We start from the raw sequence: 25824 nt of genomic DNA on the forward strand, positions 1-25824 counted from the left end.
TCTCATGGCACGAGGCCAGCCAGGCACTGCAAAACAAGTTTTGGTGCCAGAGACTTTGGTGGCTTCCAAGACTGCTTTTTCAGAGACAGGTACTTGAATTCTTGCTTTTAGCTGAGGGGTCGTTCCGTCCATGCTCTGGGAGTTTGGGGGTGTGAATAGGGTCAGGGGACAGTGATGGACAGGCCACTGTGCCAGGACATACCACGTTGCTGGCTCACTCCTCCTCCCTGGCAGCTGGTTATTCTTAGCCACAGATTGCTTGCCCTTTCAACTTAGTTGATTAGAGCTGTTTTGAGAGAGTTTCTGGACACGGGAGGCCGATGTGAAACAGCGAAGCCAGTAAGGGCATCGGTGGCTGCAGGGCTGCGCTCCTCAAGCCAGCCCCCACCAGGCTGCTGCAGCCTGGGCCCCTTCCCTTCTCTTCCCTCAGCCCTGGCAGGCCCGCTCGCTCTCAGCTGACCAGCCCACTGTACAGCAATCAAATTAATGAATCAAATTAACACAGAAATGCATAGACTGCTCGAGGAATAGGAATAACACACTAAACTTCATTGGAGGGTTTTAAAGTCTCATAGTGTGAGAATCTTCAGAACTGGAAGAGAAAGCAGAGGCCACTAACAACCAAGCCCATATTTCTCCTGCCAAGAGCCTGTGCTGAGGAAGCCGCCCTCCCTTCCAGAGGAAAGGTGAATTTCTGTGTGTGAGTGGCCATGGTTTATACCACGTGGCCTCCAGTGCCCTGATTACTGTACTTTAGACAGAGAAGGGCAACTATGCCAAAGGCAGATTCAGAGGCTGGCTGAGCCCAGCAAGCTGGCCTGGTGCTAGAATTTTCTCCAACAGGGGTGGCAATGACCAACTGGGACAATTGCATTTTCTCTCTCTCTGAAGTTTATACCTGAGCCATACAGAGAGAGTCAGAGCAGGAACAGATGGGGAAAGCCAAGGACAGGGAAGCAAAGGCAGGCGGGGATGCTGACAGTGGAGCAAGGTTCCATGGGCGAGGGGTGGGACACTGGGTGCCAGCCCCAGAACACCCGGCCCGGGCTCCGGGATGTCTGTTCCCTGTATTTCCATTCGGACTCTCCCAAGGAGCCCCCTTTATGAGACCACCTCACTAGGTGTCCCCTATTTACCACCCAAAGGAGCAAGGAGTCCATCTGTTCTGTGTTACAGATGAGGGAGTGGAGGCTAGGAGACCACGGGCTGCTCCTCAGGTCACAGAACCAGTCCAGGACAGAGAGGAAACTGGTGACAGTGGCAGATGGCAGAGGAGACTGAGTTCAGCTGCTGGAACTTTCTGTAATGTCCTTATTATTAGAAACAAGTTTGTAGACAGAGTTGAATTTTGAGTTGCTCATGGATCATGCCCCTCACCACTGCTCCTCAGGTAGTTCTGGGAGCAGAGACTACAGCTCTGTGGTTTTCCATCAGCCTTCCCTAGGCTGTGCCTATAGGGAAAATGGTTTAGGAAAGGGGGATGAGGCCGGGCACGGTGGCTCATGCCTGTGATCCCAGCACTTTGGTAAGCTGGGGCAGGCAGATCACAAGGTCAGGAGTTTGAGACCAGCCTGGCCAACATGCTGAAACCCTGTCTCTACTAAAAATACAAAAATTAACCTAGCGTGGTGGCGGGCGCCTGTAATCCCAGCTACTCAGGAGGCTGAGGCAGGAGAATTGCTTGAACCTGGGAGGCGGAGTTTGCAGTGCGCCGAGATCTCATCACTGTACTCCAGGCTGGGTGACAGAGCAAGACCCCATTTCAGAAAAAAAAAAAAAAAAAAGGAAAGGGGGAAGAATGTTTAGAAAACTCCCTCCAAATGCAGACCTACTTACTGGCTGGGTGTTCTAAAGGCAAATCCAAGCCATTTTTGTGCTACTCTCTAAAAGCCCATGGAGACCTTGTTGCCCATACCCCAATATTTAATGGAAAGCAAGTTTATAGAGGTACTCTCTTTATCACATAAGAAACACCAATAGGCTAAGTCTTATTCTGAGTGGCTGAAGACCTAAGGAAAAAACTGTCAAGGCCAAACTTTGTCTGGTTGGGAAAATCCTCAAAACAAGGTGTATAGTCCCCATTTCCCTCGTCACAGGCCCATGGACACGGCACGGATTGCAGTTGTCGGGGCAGGTGTGGTGGGGCTCTCCACAGCTGTGTGTATCTCCAAACTGGTGCCCCAATGCTCCGTTACCATCATTTCAGACAAGTTTACTCCAGATACCACCAGTGATGTGGCAGCCGGAATGCTTATTCCTCACACTTATCCAGGTGAGAGATTTCAGCTCCTCTATCAGATACAATAGATGTCAGATTGAATGATGTTAGTGGAATTCTGTTGACAAAGACAGCTGGCTATAGGTGTAAGTGTAATATGCAGGGTTTTTTTCTTTTTTCTTTTTTCTTTCTTCTTTTTTTTTTTCTTTTTAGATAGGGTCTCTCTCTGTCACCCAGGCTAAAGTGGAGTGGTGCAATCTTGGCTCACTGCAGCCTTGACCTCCCAGGCTCAAGTGATCCTCCCACCTCAGCTTCTCATGTACCTGGGACTACAGGTGCATACCATCATACCTGGCTAGTTTTTGTATTTTTGTAGAGACAAGTTCTTGCCATGTTGCCCAGGCTGGTCTCCAACTCCTGGCCTCAAGTGATCCATCCCCCTTGGCCTCCCAAAGTGCTAGGATTCCAGCCGCCATGCTTGCCCATAATGAGCGTTTTTCACATCCTGTTGGTTCATCTCTTAGGACAGCCTTAGTTATGCCGCAGGACAGAAACAACCTCCAAATCTTAACAGCTTAAAAGACAAAAGTTTGTTCTTGCTCACACTACATGTGAACTGAGCATCAGCAAGGGGCCAGCTTGTCATCAGGGACCTAAGCCGATGGAGCAGATGTCATCCTGATTGTCATCAGTGCGTGTGCCCAGGGATGGAGGGGCGGGGACCTCTGAGGTTCTCGCCTCTGTGATTAAACACTCTACAGGAAGCAACTTTCAACGCTTCTGATGATGGCTTATTGGCAGAGTAAGCCACATGTCTCCACACTCAGCAGGAGGCCAGCAAGTGTGATTCTAAGGCTCCCAGAAGATGGATAGCAGAAGCATGCGATGAACAGCACTGACGACTACATGATTGGCGGCTCTCTCTTTCCACTGATAACAGTAATGACTATCAAGTCAGAAATTACTTGTAATGGAGCTAAAATTATCCTAACTTCTAAGCCTGTATAAGAACAATTATCAGTATGTTTGTAATCAGTCAATCATAATTAGTCAATATGTATTAAGGCCTGAAGATGCATTTATTATTATTATGTTTTAGACAGAGTCTTGCTCTGTCACCCAGGCTGGAGTGCAGTGGCACTATCCTGGCTTACTGACTCACTGCAACCTCCACCTCTGGAGTTCAAGAGATTCTCGTGCCTCAGCCTCCTGAGTAGCTGGGACTACAGACATGTGGCACCACGCCCAGCTAATTTTTGTGTTTTTAGTAGAGACAAGGTTTTGCCATGTTGAGCAGGCTGGTCTCAGACTCCTGACCTCCCAAATTGCTGGGATTACAGGCATGAGCCACTGTGCCCCACCAATGCATTGATTTTTGAACATGTCCAGGCATCCTTTCCTTTCCGTATTTTCCACTTGAAATGGAGGAGGAAGAAAATAGCATTAAATAGAAACCAAAATCACGCGCAGTAATGAGGTTCATACTCACTGTCCCCATTTCCTCATTTCCACTCTCTTTTTCCTCTTTAATTTTATTTTTTTATCAAAGTTATATATGCCCATAGTTTAAACTGTCAAATAGGTTACAACATTGATTACAAACCCCAGCAATCTGGAATATAAAAATTGCCCTGTCCTTTTAATTTGGAAACTCATGTTCTTAAACTTAAGAAGCAGTCTTTGAGTTACTCAATTGTTAACTTCCTCCCTTCTGAAGTCCTTTTCCCTCTTTCTGGAAATGTTAATATGCTGGACCTCCCAGACTGGTCCTCCAATTCTTTTAGCTTTCTCCCCCTCCTATTTATCTCTCTCTGTTTTACTTTCTGGGAGACTTACTCAATTTTATCTTTTACCTTGTTATTGAATTTTTTGTTTCTACTATAACATTTCTAATATTCCAAAGCTCTTTTTTGTTCTCTGAATTTTCCTTTGTTATAACATCTTATTTGTGTTAGAAGGTTGCAAAGTCCTCTCTTATCTTTATGAAGATACTAATAACAGTTTTTAAAAACTTTCTCCCTGAATAGTATCTGAGTATCTGTCATCTCCAAATTGTGGGGTGTTTTTTGTTTTAGTTTTTTTATTTTCTCATTTTTCATGATAGGGGTTTTTCTTGGCCATGTGGTATTCTTTACCAGCCTGCTGATGTTTATGAGTGGGACTCTGAAGAGCAGATGGGAATTTCTGAGTGTTTGCATAGGGCTTGTTGCCAATGAGCTCACTGGAGTAAGAGAGCAGGGCCATTTATTTGGGAACATCTGTGAGACATCATAGTTTAAGTTTTTCTTCTTGGGCAGGTCATGTTTCCCAGGGAAGAGGCTTCCATGTCCTGCCTGGGGAAGGTGAAGGCCCAGATACCAGCTGGCATTCGAGAAGGTGACAGGGGAAGAGGCTGGGGTCCTAGCATCCAGTTTGCATGTGTTTCCTTAACTCCCCTGTTTTCAGCATGGCATCCCTGCCTTTGCTGGTGCTTGGTATTTTCCAGTCCAAAGACCCCTAAGAAAGAATAGACACATCTTTTATTAGGGTGGTAATGGCAGTGACCTTGGCATTGCAGGTGCAGGAACTTGGCTGGCCAGCTCCTGGGAACTGCCTCCCAGGAAACAAACACGGGCATCTGGTGTGTCCACCAGATACCAGCTGATATAGCTTGGCTGTGTCCCCACCCAAATCTCATCTTGAATTGTAGTTCCCATAATCCCTAAATGTCGTGGGAGGGACCTGGTGGGAGGTAACTGAATCATGGAGGTAGTTACCCCCACGCTGCTGTTCTCATGATAGTGAGTGATTTCTCAGGAGATCTGATGGTTTTATAAGGGGCTTTTCCCCCTTTGCGCAGCTCAGCTCTCATTCTTCTCTTCCTGCTGCCATGTGAAGAAGGACTTGTTTGCTTCCCTTTCCACCATGATCGTAAGTTTCCTGAGGTCTCCCTAGCCATGCTGAACTGTGAGTCAATTAAACCTCTTTCCTTTATAAATTACCCGTCTCGGGTATGTCTTTATTAGCAGCGTGAGAACAGACGAATACACCAGCTTACACTAAGTGCTTTTCTTTTGATGAGAGTTCTTGGGACCATTTTCCAGGCTCTCCCTTGCCTGTATCAGGCCTAAGTGAGTGTTCAGAAGGCTGCCAGCTAGTCATGGAATCATCCCTCAAAGAGGCTTGCTCATCTGAGTGTTCACAGGGCCATCGAGGCCCGAGATCTCTCTTTGGCCAGGTGGCTGGGTCTCCTGGACCAGGGTTTTTTTCTCTGTGGTGCTACTAGATAAAGACTTCGGTCTTCTCTTTGGGTTTCTTTCCTACACACTATTCAGATGAGCCCAGTCATAACTATCTCCTGTGCTCATAAATGTCAATACCATATGGAGACCATGCCTGACCTGTAGGGTTGTTGTGGGGATTAAATGAGTTGATATATGTAAAGCATTTAGAACAATACCTGGCACATAATAAGCACTATATCAGCATTTGCTATTGTTCCCACCATTCCAGCTATAGTTCTGTTTTAGCAGCATTTGAACATGAATTAGGTCACCAGGCTCACCAGGCTTCCTGGACCCACTGTTGGATGGGAATTGCCTGTTCTTTGGGATGACTTCTGCAGCATGTGAATCTCAGTCGCTATTTTGTTTGTAAGGTTTGGAATGAGAATAGGGAGTTGCATTTTGATACAGCCTCACACACTGGCATAGATTGTTGGGTAAAATCTATTTGAGGTCTAATTTAGTTCCCTCTGCAGCTTATTATTTATTTATTCCTTATTTCTAAAGCAGCATCCCCAATGTGAAATTTTGGAATATAGTGTTAATTTCACATGGGCACATGTTTAAAGATGGCAGTATAGGTTCGCTACTAAAGAAATATTTATTGGCTCTATAACAAGCAAATTATCTGAAAATCCCGCTACTGACATGCCTTCAGTGACCTGGGGGCTTTGCCTGGGAAGCAGGATGTCTCCAAAGGTCTTTCTATCTGTTCCTTGAATTTCAGGGACACCTCTCCAAGTGAAAACCAACTTAGCATCCTCTCTGCCTCAGTTCCCTCATCTCCTCTATGGCTTCCCTCATAGCAGCCCCTGAGGCTTATCGTTCCCTGGTCCCTGACCTAACCCTAGCCACTCTCTCCTGATCCTTCCACAAGAATCAGACGGCCATATACTTCAGCCACAGCTGGATTTGTCTGCGATTTTGGGTCATTCCTGCTGTCTCTGTGCCTACACTGGACACTATTATTTTGAGGCTTAAACCTCAAGGCCTCTTGTTTCCTCCCCAACGGGACTGGCACCCTTCCAAAAGTTGTGTCTGGGTCCAACCCCATGTGTTCTGGCAGAGGTGCCTGGGGATAGTACAGTCCCTGCATGCCCCTGCTGGCCTCAGGAGTGCTACTCTGGCTGGCACCTGATTCCACGGTGTGGAGGGTAATGGCAGCTCCTGCTGGGAAGTCTGGCCTGCAGGGGGCTCACCTCCAGCATGCAAGCCTTGTTTCCTTGTACCAGGAGGCAAGCCCCTGGGACTCCCCATTGAGGTGCAGTCTGTCCTCTGTCCTGGTTGGCCTGGTCCCCATAGACCTGCCCATGTTATCCACTATGTTTTCAGCCCCCAAGAAAGAGGCCCTCCGTCCTTCGTCCTATTGTCTCAACTGTGTGGCCAGCTGGATCCCGCAGCCATGAACTAAACTTTGCTCAGGTTGGTTATAGATTTGCCAAGGACCTCTGTAATATACCTAGTACCAAAAACCACCTTCCAGCTGGCTCGCATGCCAGGTTTTGCCCTTATTTGCCTGTTTTCCCTCCATTGATTAATCATATGAGCAGATTTGGACAGCGTGTGTCAACATGCAAATCTCTTGTTGCTGACAGATCCTCTGCCACAATGTGGCACTTTATGTTAATATTTCTCCCTGCTTCCTTATTTTATTTTTGCCTCCTTAGTTTTTTTCCAAGTTTCTAGGAAGGAGCTTATTTGAAGCACTGTCATTATCATCATTTTCCTTTCTGTTCCACTTTGCTTTTCTCCATGATTACAGACATACCCATTCACACGCAGAAGCAGTGGTTCAGAGAGACCTTTAACCACCTCTTTGCAATTGCCAATTCTGCAGAAGCTGGAGATGCTGGTGTTCATTTGGTATCAGGGTAAGTGAAGAAATTTGAAGTTATTTTAGAATGTAGCATGATCTTAATAGGCATTAGAGTTCAACATAAAATATTTACTGAGTATCTGCTGTGAGCAGAGTGCTGACTTCGATGCAGGAGGATTCAGAAAGAGCATTATAGGCTTTACCCAAAGAATGGAAGAAAGGCAAGTTATGGTATTAGACTTTTTAACAATAAACAACAATCACAGTTTCTCATCACAAATAGGATTGATTTTGGGTTCCTCAGAGACCATGCAGTGATTTGCAAATTTGGTTAAAAAAAACACGTAGGAGGTAAATGCTGGGTTTGGGTGATGTGGGGATGGTGCGGCCGATGGAAAGCAAACAGGTATGATGCTGGGATGGCTGCAGAGACCTAAGGGATAGGGACTTCTTATTTATTCGGTGTCCTTGGAGAATGAGATCTTCCAAAGAAGGAAATTTTTTAGGTCACTAAACTTGCCTTTTGAAGTGCCATTTGGAAAAAAATATTTCTGAAGCTGTTAGCACACTTTTATTTCATTTTTAATGTATAATTTCAGTAGGCATGCATAATTAAATGAAAATTTGAGAATAAATGCTATTTAACATTTTTATTAGTAAGACTAGCACTTAAAACATGACACCTTTTAATATCTTCCTAAACTGAGATCACTTAATATTCTATCACTTTCAATTTATATCTCAGTTCCATCATATGACATAACATACATGGCATTGGTGCATATTACACATGTAACATACATGTGTTAATCTGTGTGATAACAGTCTTTCTGCGGCCGTCTGAAAAATTGTGTCTTACCTCCTCTTTTGATATCAGGTTGCCCACTGACGTTTTCTGCTAGTCTAGTGTACACACTTGCATTGGGTGAATGTCTACCATTTTCTCTTCTTGTTTTTCCTGACCGTCACAAACACCAAGACGATGCTGACGTCAGTAATTTCCCAAAAGCCCCTCCTCAAAGTAGTAACTTTGCTTTTCTATCAATCTATGGATTGATTCTTCTGTATAAGTAAATCTAGAGCCAGTTGATGAGCCCAGTAGAAAAAACATTCTCTTTGATTTATGGTTATACTGTCTTTGTCCAAAACCAACATGAGCCAGTCTAATTCACAAATTTTGGCTCTAAGTAATTTTTGGAAACAGCCACATCCAAAATTCAAATGTCCTGTGCATCTTTGGCATAAGTATATAGGCTTATTCATCTATTTATTCCTTCAAAACAACATATTCAGCATTCTTCAGTATCAGGTTCCTTCTTAGGTATTAGGGATATAGCAGTGAGCAGTTTAGTAATACTGCTTGGCATATAGTACATGCTTGACAAATATGTGTTGAGTTAATTTTTAAGGAAGCCAGACACAGTGCTGCCCTTATGTAGCTTATGGTCTGTAGAGAATGCAGTAAATCAAATGAGTTACTAAACTCACTGGGGGCATGAGTCACCAAAAGGAAGAGGTTAGGGTGCTATGGAAGCATATGTCTGGAGAAGAAACTTGCTCTGGGAAGTGGTGATGAGAAGCCATCCAGATCAAAGCGTTTCATCCAAGACCGTCAGGAAGAGTGTAAGTTAGTCTGGCGATGTTGCAGAGGTGAAGTAGGGGTGAGGCAGGGTGGGAGACGAAGGAGACAGCATTCCAGATGGAGGAAACAGCATACACCTAGCCCTGAGTCTAGGGCGACTGTGGTGTGTGGGAGGGACTGAAGGAAGTCCAGAGAAATGGGAAGGCATTGAGGGAGTTTACACAGTGAAGTGACTGGTCATAATTGCATTTCAAAAATATGTTTTCTGTAGTGTGGAGAATAGATTTGTGGGAAGACATGATGATGAGATAGATTGGGTGTGGATAATAGAAACAGAGAGTGGACGGACTTGAGAAATGCCTAAGAGGAGATTTGATAGGACTTGTCAGTTGATGGTGTGTGAGAGGTGAGTAGGGACAGAGAATCAAGGATGATCCTTGGGTTTCTGGCATTAGCACCTGCATGGATGGGTACCATTTTCTGAGTTAGGTAGGATTGGGAAAAGGGTGAATGTGTGTGCGTGTGTGTGTGCGTGCGTGCGTGTGTAAATGCATGAGACTTCTAAGTAGACTGATCCAGTGGGGAGTAGGTAACATGGGTCTGGATCTATTTTTGGAGCTCAAGAGAGAGAATGGACTGGAGATATAACCTTCTAAGTGCTCAGGACTGGAAATGCAGCCTTCTAAGTGTCTGGCCTGTAGGTCGTGGTGAAGATACGGAAGAGGGCAGTCTAGCCCAGGGCAAGAGTGGGCCAGCCCAGAGTCCTGCAGTAAAGGACATTTGTACCTTCATGGGGACTGCTCTGAATTAATTACCTACAGATACACATTCTGATGTAGAAATTATTAGCAACTATGCATAGCACTCAAATTATTTGCCTTGATATTTTTGAGCAATGATGATTTATAACTTTTTTTTTTTTTTTTTAAGGCAGGGTCTCACTCGTCTAGGCTGGAATGCAATGGTCCAATTCAGTTCACTGCAGCCTCGACCTCTCTGGGCTCAGTTGATCCTCCCACCTCAGCCTCCCCAATAGCTGAGACTATATAGGCTTGTGCCTCCACACCCAGCTAATTTTTGTAGTTTTTTTAGAGATAGGGTTTCACCATGTTGCCCAGGCTGGTCTTGAACTTTGCCTCGGCTTCCTAAAGTGCTCGGATTACAGGTGTGAGCCACCATGCCTGGCATTATAACATTTATTCACATACTGATGAAAACAACCCAATACTTACAAATCTAAACATTTGCATAGCAGCTATTAGGAGTACTATTACAACCTTCTTGTTAACAACTAAATCTAGGTAGGAGCTTTTTAGAAAAGGAGTACTAAATTCCATCTTTAAAAAGCATGTTACTTTTAAGATGTTTTATTTGCCCAGTCAGCAACAACTGCTATTTAGCTACTGAGTTATCTGAACCTAAGAGAATAGTAAAATAGATCATTTTCTCTTTGTATTTATAGAAACTAAATTTGTTAAGTGCTCTAGGCCAAGTGTAGTGGCTCATGCCTGTAATCCCAGCACTTTGGGAGGCCAAGGCAGGCAGATCACTTGAGCCCAGGAGTTTGAGACCAGCCTGGGCAACATAGTAAGACTCTGACTCTACAAATAATTTAAAAAATTAGTTGGGTGTGGTAGCACGTACCTGTGGTCCCAGCTACCTGGGAGACTGAGGTGGGAGGATTGTCTGAGCCCCAGAAGTTGAGGCTGCAGTGAGCCGTGATTGTGCCACTGCACTTCTGCCTGGGTGATGGAGTGAGACTCTGTCTCAAAAATAAAATATAATGTAATAAAATAAATAAATAAAAGCTCTAGAGAATGTCACGTGAAGTTTACTAGAAATATGTTATTTCACAAATTTCAGGAAAAAAATTTCACTTAATATGTTTGAGTTGGCAGATATTTCAGAGCACTCCTACCGAAGAAGTGCCATTCTGGGCTGACGTGGTTCTGGGATTTCGAAGGATGACTGAGGCTGAGCTGAAGAAATTCCCCCAGTATGTGTTTGGTCAGGCTTTTACAACCCTGAAATGCGAATGCCCTGCCTACCTCCCGTGGTTGGAGAAAAGGTCAGTTGAAATGCTCCCTGCTATTTCCTTATCTGTCATAGCCATAAATCACGTCGTAGCTATTCATAAAATACATACGGAAAAGTCTCTGCTATCCCTCAGAGCTCTTTTACATTGCCTTGCCACTCACAAATGGCTAGTGCTTTGTAAAACAATCTGAGGACAGTGTTTGCGTCACAAGGACTAAGTCACACTATGCTTCTAGTAATTTGTTTTCTATTTTTTGGTGTGTACTTTGATGCCTGACTTATTCCCTATCCTTCTTGCCCCGGGTTTTACCCTCTTACTGAAACAGTATCTTAGTTTTCCTCATCTGTAAACTGGAACAGTTTGGAGAATATGTTTCTAGCTATAAAATGATATGATTTATGCTAATTCTTTGGATGAGAGAATCTTTTGCTTATTATAAATGATTTTTGAATTTTTTCTCATTTGTGGTAAAGAAAAAAAGTTTCATTATTTCCTTTTGTCTTAAATAAGAACTCTGAAACTAAGGACCTATCCAAATTATGCCACTGCTTGCTCACTAAGCTCAGTCCATAATACCTTGAACTTGCATTTTGGCTTACTTTTCAGGACTTTCAGGAAACTAGTACCTGGTTTCCAGTTAGGAAACACATCAAGAGTATCTCCATTTGAGATACATCAATAAATCTGTCTTTAGTTTAGTCTGGACTTGCAGGCATGTTGAGAGTTGTGAAACATTGATCCTTTCAATTCCCATAGGTGTATATTTTGGTAAATAGGAGCGATATAAATTATTGGGTAAATGTTGGGAAAGTGACTTGAAGTAGACCGAGGCAACAGTGATCTGGTACCAGATGTAGGTTATAGGATAATTGATTCATATAATTCATTAATTACACAACTTTTTGTTGAACACTTATATATAGCTGGCATTATGCTAGAAGCTGGTCAAAAAGAAGGATAAAATATGATTTATTTTTAAAATAATTTCATGGTCTATTGGGGATGACTGCATGTGTATGTGTTTGTATATTAATTAACAATGGCAGTGACACACATGGTAAAATAAACTACAGACTTATGCAGGTTGGAATGGGAGCAGAAAGGAGGAAGCCTAGACCTGCTAGGCACATGTCAGTGGCATCACGATCTAGTTTTGTAGCTTTTCAAGTGCTCTTCTCACTTTTACCTCTTAGCAATTTATATGGGACATTTTGCTTCTGTAAGTCCTAGTTTCATAAAACCCATGCCCTTTTGTGCCTTGTTCACTGGCCTATAAACCTCTGTTTAATTGCCAAGTTTGGACTTGTCTACATCAGCTGATAAACGTATATTTTGAGCTATCACATGATGGAGTTGCCCACTGGCCAACAAGCAAATTTTAGCAGGATCTCCATCTTTCCTGAGTGGCAATAGTGTGTAGTGTTGAATTTTCCCCCTTATAAAAATGACTAGAAATACAAAATTGGAAGCACTGATGCTAGTGATAAGAAATTGAGGCATCATATAACTTATCTTAATAAAATCCAGAATAAAATAAAATAAAATAAAACAAAAAAGTTAGAACATGTGGAAAAAGGCAATAAAATAAAATAAAATTTAGGTAAGTGGAAATTATTAGGCATGGCAAAAAATAGTAGAGTTAACTTTAAATGCAATGCATAATTTTTTAGATTATGACCCCCAAAAAAGCTCAAAATGGAAGAACATGTACAAAATATTGTGTATAAAAGGTGAGGTGTCATTAAGGAGTTTAACTTTTTTTGGTATTACTAGTGGTTTGGGTGTTGAAGTTTCATTATTACCCCCAAGTCCATTGTGTGGCTTTCTCATCTTGGATTTTTGTCTTAATGATCAGTAAGGTTTCTAGAAAACTTGGCTGGAGCCCTGTGGTCTCCAGCAGATCAGAAAGAGGCAGATGAGGGAGAACCTAAGAGTGTTGTTCTCCCTCAGAGACATGGTCTAGGGCTGATTAAGGGCTTTCCTGGGTGGGGACGGCCAGGCGTATGTGTCAGGGATGGTAATTGAGAGAGAGCTAAGGGAGGTAGAGAAACTCTAATAAACTCTTCATACAGATTCCTAACATTTTGCTTCATTATTTTTGCTTTCTTTTTACTCCTTATACATATTTTCTTTCAGAACCATTTGAAAGTAAGTTGCAGTTTTCCTCTTGTGGCTCAGGCTGGAGTGCAATGGTGTGATCTCAGCTCACTGCAACCTCCACCTCCCGGGTTCAAGCGATTCTCCTGTTTCAGCTCTCAAGTAGCTGGGATTACAGGTGCCCACCACCACACCCGGCTAATTTTTGTATTTTTAGTGGAGATGGCGTTTCACCATGTTGGCCAGGCTGGTCTCAAACTCCTGACCTCAGGTGATCCACCCATCTTGGCCTTCCAAAGTGCTGGGATCATGGGCATGAGTCACCGCACCTGGCCCCAGGTTTATATATTTAAATACTTGTTCTCAGAACAAGGGTGTCCTCTTACATAAACACAGTAGTATAATAAAATCAATACCATTATGTTGACACAACACTAAAATCTATGGACCTTATTCATATTCTGCTAATTGTCCAAATAATGTCCACATATGAATATAAATACACACAACCCATAATTTTTTCCAGTCCATGATCCCATTGCAGTCACACATTGTCTTCAGTTGTCATGTCCCTTTAGTCTCTAGTCTGTCTTTGTCTTTTATTACATTTACAAGTTTGAATAGTACAGATCAGTTGTTTTGTATAATAGAATGTCCCTCAGTTGGGGTTTGTGTGATGTTTCCTCGGGATGGGATTGAGGTCCTGCATTTTGGGAGCTTATGGGTAATCAGGGAAGGGAATGCATAGAAGTAATGTTGAATCCTTATTACATCATAGCAGGAGGCAGACGATACCAGTTTATCCCTTTATTGAGGCTGCTAACTTTCATCACCCAGAATGTCAGGTATCTCTACTGTGAGGTTACTACTTTTTCTCTTTGTAATTACTAAATATTTTGTTGTGATATACCTGAGACTATGTAAATACCTATTCCCATGAAATGAGTTCCTACGAAAGTAGTACTTTCACCTACGAGTTTTAGTATCCATTGATGATTCTTGCCTGAACTATTTATTACTGTGATGTTTGCCAAGTGATCATTTTATAACTCCATCTACATAGTTTGCTTTCTACTGTAAAGAAGTTTTCCTTTTCCTACATTTATTTATATCAGCATGAACTCATGGATACCTATTTTATTCAGTGACTTATAACTTACTCCCTCTAATTATTTTGATGTTCAAATTGTCCAAGATTAGCTGAGTAGGAGCCCCTTCAAACTGCTCTTGTGTCTTTATGATATGTTCACTTGATTTGCTTTTTTTTTAAAGCACTTTTTTACTTTGGGGCACAACAAAATTCCACACACCCCAAATTTTGAGAAGAAAAACGTTTTCTTTTCATGAATATTTTCCACCATCTTTCCCTTAACACAAACCTGATGCAATGCCACAATTTAAATTTATGAATTCAGTGCAGAAAGAAATCATCTTTTCTCTTTTTCCATTCTCTTTTCCTCTGTCCCCTGAAATTTTCACTCTGTTGCAATGTAAATCCTGATTTGAGGTGTAGCTAAAGAACACACCCAGCATCAGACCCACCTCTACCACAACCACCAGGAAGGCCAAGTTGACATTTAGAATTTCTAGATTCCTAAGAGTGCTGCATCTTCACATGGCAGCAAGGGGGCCCAGAGGCATGCCAGGAAGCACCCACGCTCTTTCCATATCTTCCCTGAAGACAGTTGTCCTTGGCCACTCCTTGGGCTCTGGGGTGCACACAGTGGCACAGTCTGCCCCTGGGAGGAAGACAGTGCAGGCCTTGGAAAAGGGCAGGGAATATGGGGATCCTGGGTCCCCAGAAGATGGGCTAGAAGTGAAGGGATAGGACTCTGGCTGGGCGCATGCCCGAGTCCCACACACTCAAGAAGAAGGGCATGGCTGGAGAAGGGCCAGAGCGGGGTCCTCTGGTTGACCAGCTGAAAGAAGGTGCGGCTCAGATGAGCCAGAGTAAGTTTTGAGTCCTGGTGATAGCCTTGAGCTTATGAGTAATCAGGGAAGGGGGTGTGAAGCGTTTCTTCACAAACTTTCTTCACCCAAACTTTCACTGAAGCATTGGCTCTAAAGTCTAGAAGTGAAATGCAAATGCTTAACTCCTACTTGGAGAGAGGGCTCATTGCTTTCATTTTGCTTTAAGGGGCAAATTGTTGATAAGGCCCTGGGGAGATGAGGAGAGTTCTGATGGGTCAGGGAGGGGGCGTGAAAGCCCAGGGCACTTGAAGAGGTGTCACTGTGGGAGGGGGCCGAGGCAGGGACGCCAGCCTCCCCCCCAGCACACAGTCACCTCCTCTGAGGAGTCCTCATAAGTCTCCCAGTTGGCCTGGTGCCGCCCTGCGTCGTGGGCAGTGTCTTCCTCTGCAGGGGCTGGGGCTCCCCGCGCGGGACCGTGAGTGGGCGCCAGTCCCCGCCCCGGCCCGCTCCTGCGCACCCTCCCGGCTCCCACTACTCCGAGAGAGAGTGTTTTAGCTCCCGGCAGCCCGCGTCATTTCCACACCCAACCAAATATTATCTGAATGATTTCTTCCTGCTTCCAAAGCTAGAAGACAGGCCCCGTAGTTCCATCATCGCTGTGTTTTCAGGCCTGACCCCTGACTGCGGGAGGAAGGCTTAGGTCAACCCTGCCACCCCGTCCTCAGCTGCGGGCTTGCGGTCAGCATTTCCCCCCACTTAAAATGCCCCCCCGCCAGGGGGCTTCAGGCCGCGGGGACCGCAACGCCATCGGCCTGAGACCGGCGGAGGCGGCGGTGCCTGGGAATACGCCGCCTCCGGGCTGTGGGTCGGTTATGGGCAGCGGGGAGGAGAGGACCGAGGGCTGCCCTTGTCCCCCAGAGTCCTGGGGAGACCTTCTTCAGTCCGTTTGTTTGATATGCGGGCCCGCCAGGAAGGCGGCCGAGACGTGAGTGCCTCAGACAGAAGGCACGGGGTGTGCTGCGGAGGAAGACTTCAGCGCCTCTGCTCCTCAGCCTCTTGTACCCCTGAGACCTGGCTCCCGCCTGACCCCGGCGTGGGGCCTCCACAGACAGCTCCCGATGGCCCCTGCCCATGCAGATTAGCTCCCTGCAGCCTGGAGCCTGCGTCCGACCAGGCTGGTGGAAGAACAAGGCCACGTATCCCCTTTCCTCCCGCAGGAGGCTTTGCAGCGCCGGACTCCTCTCAGCCCAAGACGGGCCTTTCAGGGCGAGCACTTCAGGCGGGGTGGGCGGCAGGGCCACGTCCCGGTGAGGGAGCGACACCTGGGCCTCACTCTGGGCTGCCGCCCACTGACCTCCTGCCAGGCGACCCAGATGGGACGCCACACAATCTCTGCTTGTTCCTCACACTCAGGGTCTATTTTGTTGCCACCTACGCCTCTTCCACACAACATGAGTGTTCAGCCTTCAGTGTTCTCACTCAAAAATAAGCATTTGCTCAGCAGGCCACACAGCAATGGCTTCAGCCTAAGCACGATTCTTCTGAAATCATACAAACTTCCACAAAAACTGTTTTTGTACTACAAATTAGATCGTTATTGTTTTTCAAAAGATAGAAGAGATCATCTCCTTCTCCAACAAAAAATAAAACAATAATGCCCAATAATATACACAACAAACACAAACAAAAACCCCACAGAGTTTGAGTCACCCATGCAGGTCATATTTTATATCATATTCTGCCAGTGGAGTTAAATTCTGCTGCTTTATTACTGGCTCCTTCCAGGACATAAATCAGCGAGGCATTAAGTCTTCCTCCAGGCAGCCCATCTAAATCAATCCTCCCGGAAGGACCAGGATTGTCCTGCCTTTGATGACATTCAGAAAACTGGGTGGCCCATTTCTGTGTTGGGCCATGGTAACATGGACACACTTATCTCTTTCCAAGAGGCCATGCCTTATCCTGTGTCCCCAGGGAGGCCCCATGCTGACCTCAGCGCTGGCCACACTGAGCTAGTTGCCTGGTACTTTCCCTGCCCCTCCTCTGATTAGGCTTCTCTGTAACTTTCTCTGGGAGAGTCCTCTAGCGCCCACCTTTTTCTTCTCCTGTATGTTGTGTTCTTCTGCTCGGCCTGACTCACAGCAATGCCTAGGAAAGAATCTGGCTTCCTTGGCACCATCATTAGCCCCATTAGACAGCCACGTCTGCCCTGGAGCTCACCAGGAGCTTGTCCTTTCCCCTGTCATGGGCTCTCCACATCACAGCCCCTGCCTCCCTGTTTAGTGCTACCTCCGAGATTCCTTTCTTGCCATGGCTTCAGCTTCAGTGGAGTATGGGAATTGCCTCTGATTCCAAGAGCACAGAGGGGATGAGGGGACTCTTTGCTCCTGGGAGGTCGAGTGTATGTGTATGTGTGTGTGTGTGTTTGTGTGTACATGTGCGTTTAAGATTTGCTTAGTGGACCTTTGTTTTCCTCAGGGGCACAGCCAACTCAATTTACCTCCTTGCTGAAACTCCCAGTGAGGTGAAGGAAAGGCGCTGAGGATGACCATCCTCCATGTCTATGGATCAGGCCGATGCAGTCCAGCAGAGGGCTAACTTAAGTTTGGGGAAATGGACGCTCTTATGTTTTAGGGTGATGACTAGAGGATGTTGGGCTGGGGCTATTTCGTGAGTCCTGCTTCTTGAGTGCCCCCAACCCCATTTCCTCATGGGAGGTTGGGACAATGGTATTTTCTCTCTTCAGGATGAGGTCTTGCTCAGTTGCAAGAAGCCCCAAGAGGAAAGTCACCATGCTTCTTGTACCTCCAACCATGTCACCCCAAACTTGCAGAATAACTACCTCATATGGTCATAAAAGCAGCCTGGTAGGCACTTGGTCACCTAATTTAACATCTGACTTCTGGGTACAGTTTCCTCCTATGCATTGATGCCATCTTATGCATTGCCCATGGGGTATATAATAATGACTGGGCATTGCTATGTGGTTGCATTACAACAGCATAAAGGTGACCAGTCTCCAGGCACATTAATGAGTTTTCCTCTGGGATCCAAGGCCTACGAGCAATGCAGCACAGGAAACCTGACAAGGCCTAGCCACTAGGATAGCTTAAGAAGTCACCAGGCACAGGTTGGACTTTTATCAGTAGCTTGACCAGCAGGGAACCCTTGAAATGGAAAAGAAAAGACATTTACACTTATTGAATTCTTGCATAATCATCATAGAAACTCTGTAAGCCAGGCACTCTTATCCCTAGGAAACAATTTCAGTGAGTTTTAAAAATCTGCTGAAATCCCAAGGTTGGCAGATTCTCTTATTCCCCCGAATTACGAAAATAATTCTGAGTTTTAATTAATTAGGATGTCTGGAGCACAGAACATAATGTTCAAATATTAACACATGGAATCTACAATGTAAGAATCAAAAAAACCCACAAAATCAAAATAGTGTTCAAATAATGATCAGTTAAAACTTTTCAAAATTGAAATATCATCCTTAATGAAACATAAGTGATATACAGGTATGGAGGGTACGAATACTCATAGATGATGCACTGGGTCTTGCATTTTACAGTAGCATGAAAAACCCCTAAGCACTTTTTAAAAAATAAAAGGTCTTTATTGAGCAGCTATAGTGTGTTAGGCACAGTGTTATGCTTTTTCCAGATGTTGTCTCATTTCATTTTCACAACAAGCCTAGGGAGTCAGTATTATTACCCCCATATTATGGATACAGGATTAAAGCTTAGAGAAGTGGAATAACTTGTCCAAGGTCATATGAATGGTAGAGGTCATAAGAATGGTAGAGGCCTCCTAAGCACTTTTTAAAAGTGTTTTCTTTGTGTTCACCTTTTGAAAGATTATAAACACACTGAAATGTGTTGCTCAGTATTACTACAAAACTCCAATTTACTCTTCTTTCTATGCCAATGTTAAGGTGAAAAACAACCTTTACAGAGTTATTTTACCTTTAAAAACATTTATCTATTACTATATGTTTAAGAACATAATTTAAGTTTCTAAATTGGTTATTCTTACCGAGAGAGCCAAAAAAAAAACACAACCTGTCCCCATAAAATTTGCTACATTAAATACTTTTTATCTATGAACAGTTTTACTTATAAAACAAACAAACAAACACAACAGTAGCTCCAGCTTCATTTTCTCTCTTTTAACTCCTTTTAGTTACACCAAAAAGTAATCCATTGGCTTTATTGGTTCTCTGTGGCCCCAAAGTGTAGATGCTTGCCCGATTCTTTTCTTTGGTTTCCTCATCTCGGGAAAACAACATACTCCCTTCCTTGGATTTTTAGAATAAAAAGCAATCAAATTTAGGTTCTGTTGTTTGAAGCACTGATGCTGGCAATGCAGCTTGCATTTAATAGGAAGGGCGTTGCAGGTTCATGTGATCTCAGAGCAAGCGGAGCCTCTGAGTTCTTCTTGCCTCCTAAGGGTGCTGGGCAGAGTACAAGCCCTCAACAAATATTTGCTGAATAATCAATGAGTCTAATCCAGAGGGTTCAAACTGTTCTTGAAACTGCTCAGTGGAGATACTTCAGAGGTCTCTGCAGAGGGAGGGAGTGTGAAGAGACCGAGCAGATGGAGCTCTGCCCAGCAGCTTGGCCTTCAGTCAGATGCAGAGAACTGCAAAGATGCTGAGACGACAGCCTGTGGATGGTACTTGATGGAATATGACGCTGAGCTATTGGGGTCAGGGTCTAAGATGCCACTGAGTAGCAATGTTGGTCTCTTCCGCACTCATCAATGTGAGGCATTTTCCCTTCCTTCCTTCCTTCCTTCCTTCCTTCCTTCCTTCCTTCCTTCCTTCCTTCCTTCCTTTCTTCCTTCCTTCCTTTCCTTCTTTCTTTCTTTCTTTCTTTCTCTCTCTCTTTCTTTCTTTCTTTCTTTCTCTCTCTCTCTTTCTTTCTTTCTTTTCTTTTCTTTCCTTCTTTCTTGTCTTTTCTTCTCTTTTCTTTTCTTTTCGAGATGGTGTCTTGCTCTGTCTCCCAGGCTTGAGCACAGTGGCGTGATCTCGGCTTGAACCTCCACCTCGTTCAAGGGATCTTCCCATCTCAGCCTCCTGAGTGGCTGGAATTACAGGCATGTACCACCACGAACGTGAGGCATTTTCTAGAAATGCAATTCAGCATTAGAAGGCCAGTTTTCTGCTGATCTTAATACAAGTTTCAATTAAACTTTCCAACCGGGAAGTGGGGTGGAAAGTTAGAATCACTTCAAAGAGACCCGCCTTGCTAAGTTAAAAGTAGTTGTTAAACCCATGCCATCATTGACCACCATAGCCACTGCAGAAGTTTCTGTCTTTTCTTATTATTTTCCTTCACATTAAACCTGTTAATCTGGCCTTGAAAGTAGATAGTGCTCAGAACTGCTGTGATGATCACTTCTGCTCTCTTAGGGGCAGGCAGGATACAAGCACTCTGCCTCCATTTTCGAGGTCAGCCCCTCCCAGTTTCTCCCTGAAACGGCTTGGATGGCAGCAGTCAGAGAAAGAAGATGCCAAAGTTGTGCCACCCTGTATTTTTCTCCAGACAAAAAGAACCAATAGGATGTGTAAGATCGGCGTGGTGAGTTAGCAGGCAAGCAGGAGACCCAGGAGAGCTGATGGTGTAGCTCCAGTCCGAAGGCCAGCAGGCTTGAAATCCAGGTTTCAAGCCAATGGTTTAGTTCCAGTCCAAAAAGAGGAAAAAGCCAATGTCCCAGTTGGAAGGCAGTTCAGCAGAAGGAATTCTTTCTTCCTTGGAAAAGGGTCAACTTTTTTGTTTTATTCAGGCTTTCAACTGATAAGATGAGGCCTACTCACATTAAAGAAGGCAATTAGCTTTACTCTGCCTACTGATTTAAATGTTTTTCTCATTCAAAAACACTTTCCGCAGAAACACACAGAGTATGTTTGACCAAATATCTGAGAACCCATAGCCCAATCAAGTTGACACATAAATTAACCATCACAGTTCCCAATCAGGATTTCATATTGTCTTTAGTATTGGCTAACACTTACTTCCAGTCCACTAGGTATGGGGCACTTAGCTGGGTCATAGGGATGGTAAGAAGCATAAGATACAATCTCTCCCCTTGAGGAATTCGTGATTTATTGATAACAGTCCTCTAAAATGTTTTGTGATTGATGACTGTTCCAAGTAGTGGCCATTATTTTACTGGAACCTCACAACCATCCTGTGAGACAGGCAAGGGAGGTATCCGCCCCACGATGCAGATGAGGAAACTGAGATTTGGAGAAGTGAGGTGAGTTGGCCAAGAGCTCAAAGCTAATGTGAGGCAGAGCTGGGACATAAAGCCAGGCTTTCTGATTTCACACCACTTCTTTAAAACTTAGTCAATTCTGCCAAGCATTTACACTTCTGTCTGCCAGTTCCTCTGTCAGCCCTTGAGGAAGGGCACTGTCACTCACACCCTTCTGGTCCCTCTTAGCAGCGCTCTGCATGCAAACATTCGGTCTGCATCTATTGAACAGAGCTGCTGATAGTCTCTTTCTCTATTCTGCAAGTGACCTGTGAATAAGATTACAGGTCCTGGAGGTTATTGTTTATTGGGTAGACTTTCCGTTTTGTGAGATTAAAAAAGTTCTGGAGGCTGGGTGTGGTGGCTCATGCCTATAATCCCAGCACTTTGGGAGGCAGAGGCAGGTGGATTGACTGAGCTCATGAGTTGCAGACCAGCCTGGGCAACATGGCGAAAACCTGTCTCTATCAAAAATACAAAAAATTAGCTGGGCATGGTGGCACATGCCTGTGGTCTCAGCTACTCAGGAGGCTGAGGTGTGAGGATCACTTAAGCCCAGGAATTCAAGGCTGCAGTAAGCTGAGATCATGCCACTGCACTCCAGCCTGAGTGACAGAGTGAGACCCCATCTCAGAAAAAATAAAAATGTTCTGGAGATGGATAGCTCATATGGATGGTGATGACAGTTGCACAACAAGGTGAATGTGCTTAATACTACTGAACTTTACACTTAAAAATCATCAAAATGGTAAATTTTATGTTATATGTATTTTACCTCAATTTAAATAAAGACTGCAGGTACTGGATAAGCCATTTCTTTTCATGATTGATATAGTTGGTGCAAAAAACATAACAATTACTAATCACAGACGCCATTTAGCTCATCAGCTACAAATATTTTGTGTTCTCGTGCTAACACACTTGTAGACGAAAAGCTGGTGGGGATATGACCCCTGTACCTTTTAGTTAGGGAGACCAGACTAATACAAAGGAGCATGCAAGAGTTAACAAGATGAGATAAAAAGTAGCAAATTTAGTGTTAAATAAGTAGTAGAAATAAGAAATGCTTGGACATTTAAAATACCAAATCAACTTGGCATTTATTCAGCATCTATAACAATATAGGAATTCTACAAAATTTTAAAAGGGCAAAGCATATAATTACCTTTGTTTTGAACTTTCAAGTGGTTTTCATTTAGATTCAACTTTAGAAATCCCCAGTTCCTAGGACGTGAAGCAGTTGATGGCTAGAATTTGGCCTGATTGGGCCCTGGAAGCTCCTGGGGTATTTGTTCATTAGATGATCGCCTAATTTTTGTTCCTGGGTTCCTTTTGTTTACTTCCTGGAAGTAGTTGATCAGGATGCTAACAAAGGTTCACTTCATGACCTCTCTTCCATAGGATAAAAGGAAGTGGAGGCTGGACGCTCACTCGGCGAATAGACGACCTGTGGGAACTTCATCCGTCCTTCGACATCGTGGTCAACTGTTCAGGCCTTGGAAGCAGACAGCTTGCAGGAGACTCAAAGATTTTCCCTGTAAGGGGCCAAGTGCTCCAAGTTCAGGCTCCCTGGGTGGAGCATTTTATCCGAGATGGCAGTGGGCTGACTTATATTTATCCTGGTACGTCCCATGTAACCCTAGGTGGAACTAGGCAAAAAGGGGACTGGAATCTGTCCCCAGATGCAGAAAATAGCAGAGAAATTCTTTCCCGATGCTGTGCTCTGGAGCCCTCCCTCCACGGAGCCTGCAACATCAGGGAGAAGGTGGGCTTGAGGCCCTACAGGCCAGGCGTGCGACTGCAGACAGAGCTCCTTGCCCGAGATGGCCGGAGGCTGCCTGTAGTCCACCACTATGGCCATGGGAGTGGGGGCATCTCAGTGCACTGGGGCACTGCTCTGGAGGCTGCCAGGCTGGTGAGCGAGTGTGTCCATGCCCTCAGGACCCCCATTCCCAAGTCAAAGCTGTAGATGACATAAAATGACAGCAAATAGTCTGAGAGACTGTTGATCAAAGCACAGAATAGGTTCAAATGACTTTTCCACTGCATGTAAGTTTAATTAGACATTTCTTTGTTTTCAACATTAGAAGTGGTATAACATGTAAGCCGAGCACAGTGGCATGCCTATAGTCCCAGCTACTCGAGAGGCTGAGGCAGGAGGATCACTTGAGCCCAGGAGTTTAAGTGCAATCTGGATAATATAGCCAGACCCCACCTCTAAAAAAACCAACAACAACAAAAGAAATGATGCAACATGTAGGCTTACTTAGGAAGTCTACCATTGATGACATAGGGCATAAAGCTCTATTTTTTGTTAAAAAATACTTCTTATAGAGTAAAATTTCTTTAGAACTGATGTCCAAGGACCTATGCAGATTTATATGAATGTTGGAAGCTATAGAGATTTTGATATCATTTGGCTTGTAAATCCACAGGAAGAGATAATGTATGGAAAACACTTAAATCACTGTCAATTGTAGAGCTGCCCATGATCTTCTTAGGTTATAGCCAAGTCAGCAACATAATTCCTCTAAATAAAATTACATGGTGCTCACGCAATGCAGGATTATTACGTTTAATTGAAGACAAAGCATGCTTGTTCCTATTACTGGCGGCAAACTTTTCCTCCCCTCAGCTGGTAATGATGGTAGGAGACAGAGATGAAGCTGCCTGTGGATGTCATATCAATTCACTAGCTGCCTGGGGTCAAACACCTAGGGGTTGTACATTCCATTACTGTAAATGGTTGAGAGCTGGTTTGCGGTATGGTTGGCTTAAGCATTTTTGAAGATGAACAGCATGTGCAGCCAAAGAACTAATTTGCTAATTAAGGTGAAACAATCATTCTGAATGAAATATAATCAGAGTATTCTGCAGTTTGTTAAGAAGTTTTGGGGAGGAGGGGAATGTGTCTCACAATAAAATGAGTTGCAATTGTTGAGCTAAATGAATTGAACCTGTTTTTTGACTCAGGTCTACTCAGAGCCTTTAATGTGTGCATGTGTAATGTGAATCCTCTCGAGAGCTTGGGTGGATGGAAAAGGACGTGCTGGTATTGAGGTAAAGAGGCTTGAGGAGGCTGGGCAAGGTGGCTCACGCCTCCAATCCCAGTACTTTGGGAGGCCGAGGTGGGTGGATCACCTGAGTTCAGGAGTTCAAGACCAGCTTGGCCAGCATGGTGAAAGCTCATCTCTACAAAAATACAAAAATTAGCTGTGCATGATGGCGGGTGCCTGTAATCCCAGCTACTCAGGAGGCTGAGGTAGGAGAATCGCTTGAACCCGGGAGATGGAGGTTTCAGTGAACTGAAATACACCATTACACTCCAGCCTGGGTGACAGAGCAAGACTCCGTCTCAAAAAAAAAGGCTTGAGGAGAAATGGCTTTAATTTTAATTTTTGGGGAAGATGACTTCTGTTAAATGATACAGTAAGTTCTATTTTGGACATCCTGAGTGAGATGTAGGGTTGCCAATGAAGAAAGTGTGGGAAAGAGAAAGCTCTCAGCACAACTACAGCTTTACTGTTGTGTTCATTCAGAACTTGCATATGATTTTGTTTGCAGAGAACATTCTGCTGGTAGACAGTGAGAGAAGAGCCCACCAGTGTTTTATGCAATCATAATCATTCCTTGCAGTATTAACATTCTCAAGTAAAATCAAGTGTGGGCTCTTTTCTATAGACTTCCACCAGGGGGTGGTGTTGTATCAGATTCAGATACATTGGTACATTCAAAAATTTAGAAATGACTAGAAATAAAAGATGGATACCAAGTATATATAGGGTGTGTGCTTCTTTTGAGGTTTTGGAGTTTATATACCCCAAGTGCAACTCTTCTGAATTCTAAGTATTTGAGAAATGTATAAGTTTAGACAGACTGGAAACACACATATGTATCATACATAATCTGTGAAAAATAAAAGGTTATGATAAAATGGCATTTTTTAAAGAAGGAAATAATTTTTTAGTAGTTAAAAATAAAAATGAAGGCCACAGTTCAGAATAGGTAGAATTTCAGTCATTTCGAGGCAGCTTTAAGTGTACTTCTTTGTTCACTATGCCTGTGGTTTAGATCCTGTGGCATTTTCATTGTGTATGGTGGCTCACCTTCTATGACCTTGGCCTATTTGCTACTCTAGTTCAGCTACACTCTGCATTTTATATTTCTAAAGTGCAACACTACAAGAGTGCAAGATTGGAGGCTTCTTGAGAAAGTGGTCGTGGCTGCATGCCCTGATTTGATTTTCACTAATTGCTAAATATTTGTTTGCAGTGTCTCTGAAATATTATTCATTTCGGTCAGTAGCTGCCAACCTGGGCTGCACCTTAGAATCACCTGGGAAGTTTTTAAACAATGTTGACGCCCAGCAGTGCTTTATGAAATTAAAATCTTTGGTGGGTGAGGCGGAGCTGCTGCATCAGTGTTTACTTAAAGCTCTCCACGAAGTTCTGAGAGCCAGGGCTGAGAACCACTGAGCACTCCTTCCCTCCTCTCCTTCTAGGCCCCTGCTGCTAGCATCACCATCATCCTTCCCTTCCTTCCTCACTATCTTGGTGCATGGAGCTCAGAGGGATGTGCTCACTCAGGCAAGTGTGTCCTTAGGCACTTCTGGGTAAGCTGGCCTAGAAGAATTAGCTG

The 25824-nt window shown here is 44.1% G+C and overlaps 1 protein-coding gene across 1 annotated transcript; it reads left to right on the forward strand.

Annotated features, from left to right (window-relative positions):
• Positions 1-23741, forward strand: DDO (D-aspartate oxidase). Its single transcript, XM_011952794.1, has 5 exons — positions 1-89; positions 2097-2272; positions 7244-7352; positions 10771-10947; positions 22588-23741. The coding sequence occupies exons 2-5, from the start codon at positions 2101-2103 to the stop codon at positions 23153-23155; spliced, it is 1026 nt and encodes a 341-aa protein (XP_011808184.1). The 5' UTR covers positions 1-89; positions 2097-2100; the 3' UTR covers positions 23156-23741.
• Positions 23742-25824: the final 2083 nt, after the last annotated feature.

This window comes from Colobus angolensis, unplaced genomic scaffold (assembly GCF_000951035.1).
Source record: "Colobus angolensis palliatus isolate OR3802 unplaced genomic scaffold, Cang.pa_1.0 Scaffold35, whole genome shotgun sequence".
Lineage (NCBI taxonomy): Eukaryota > Metazoa > Chordata > Mammalia > Primates > Cercopithecidae > Colobus > Colobus angolensis.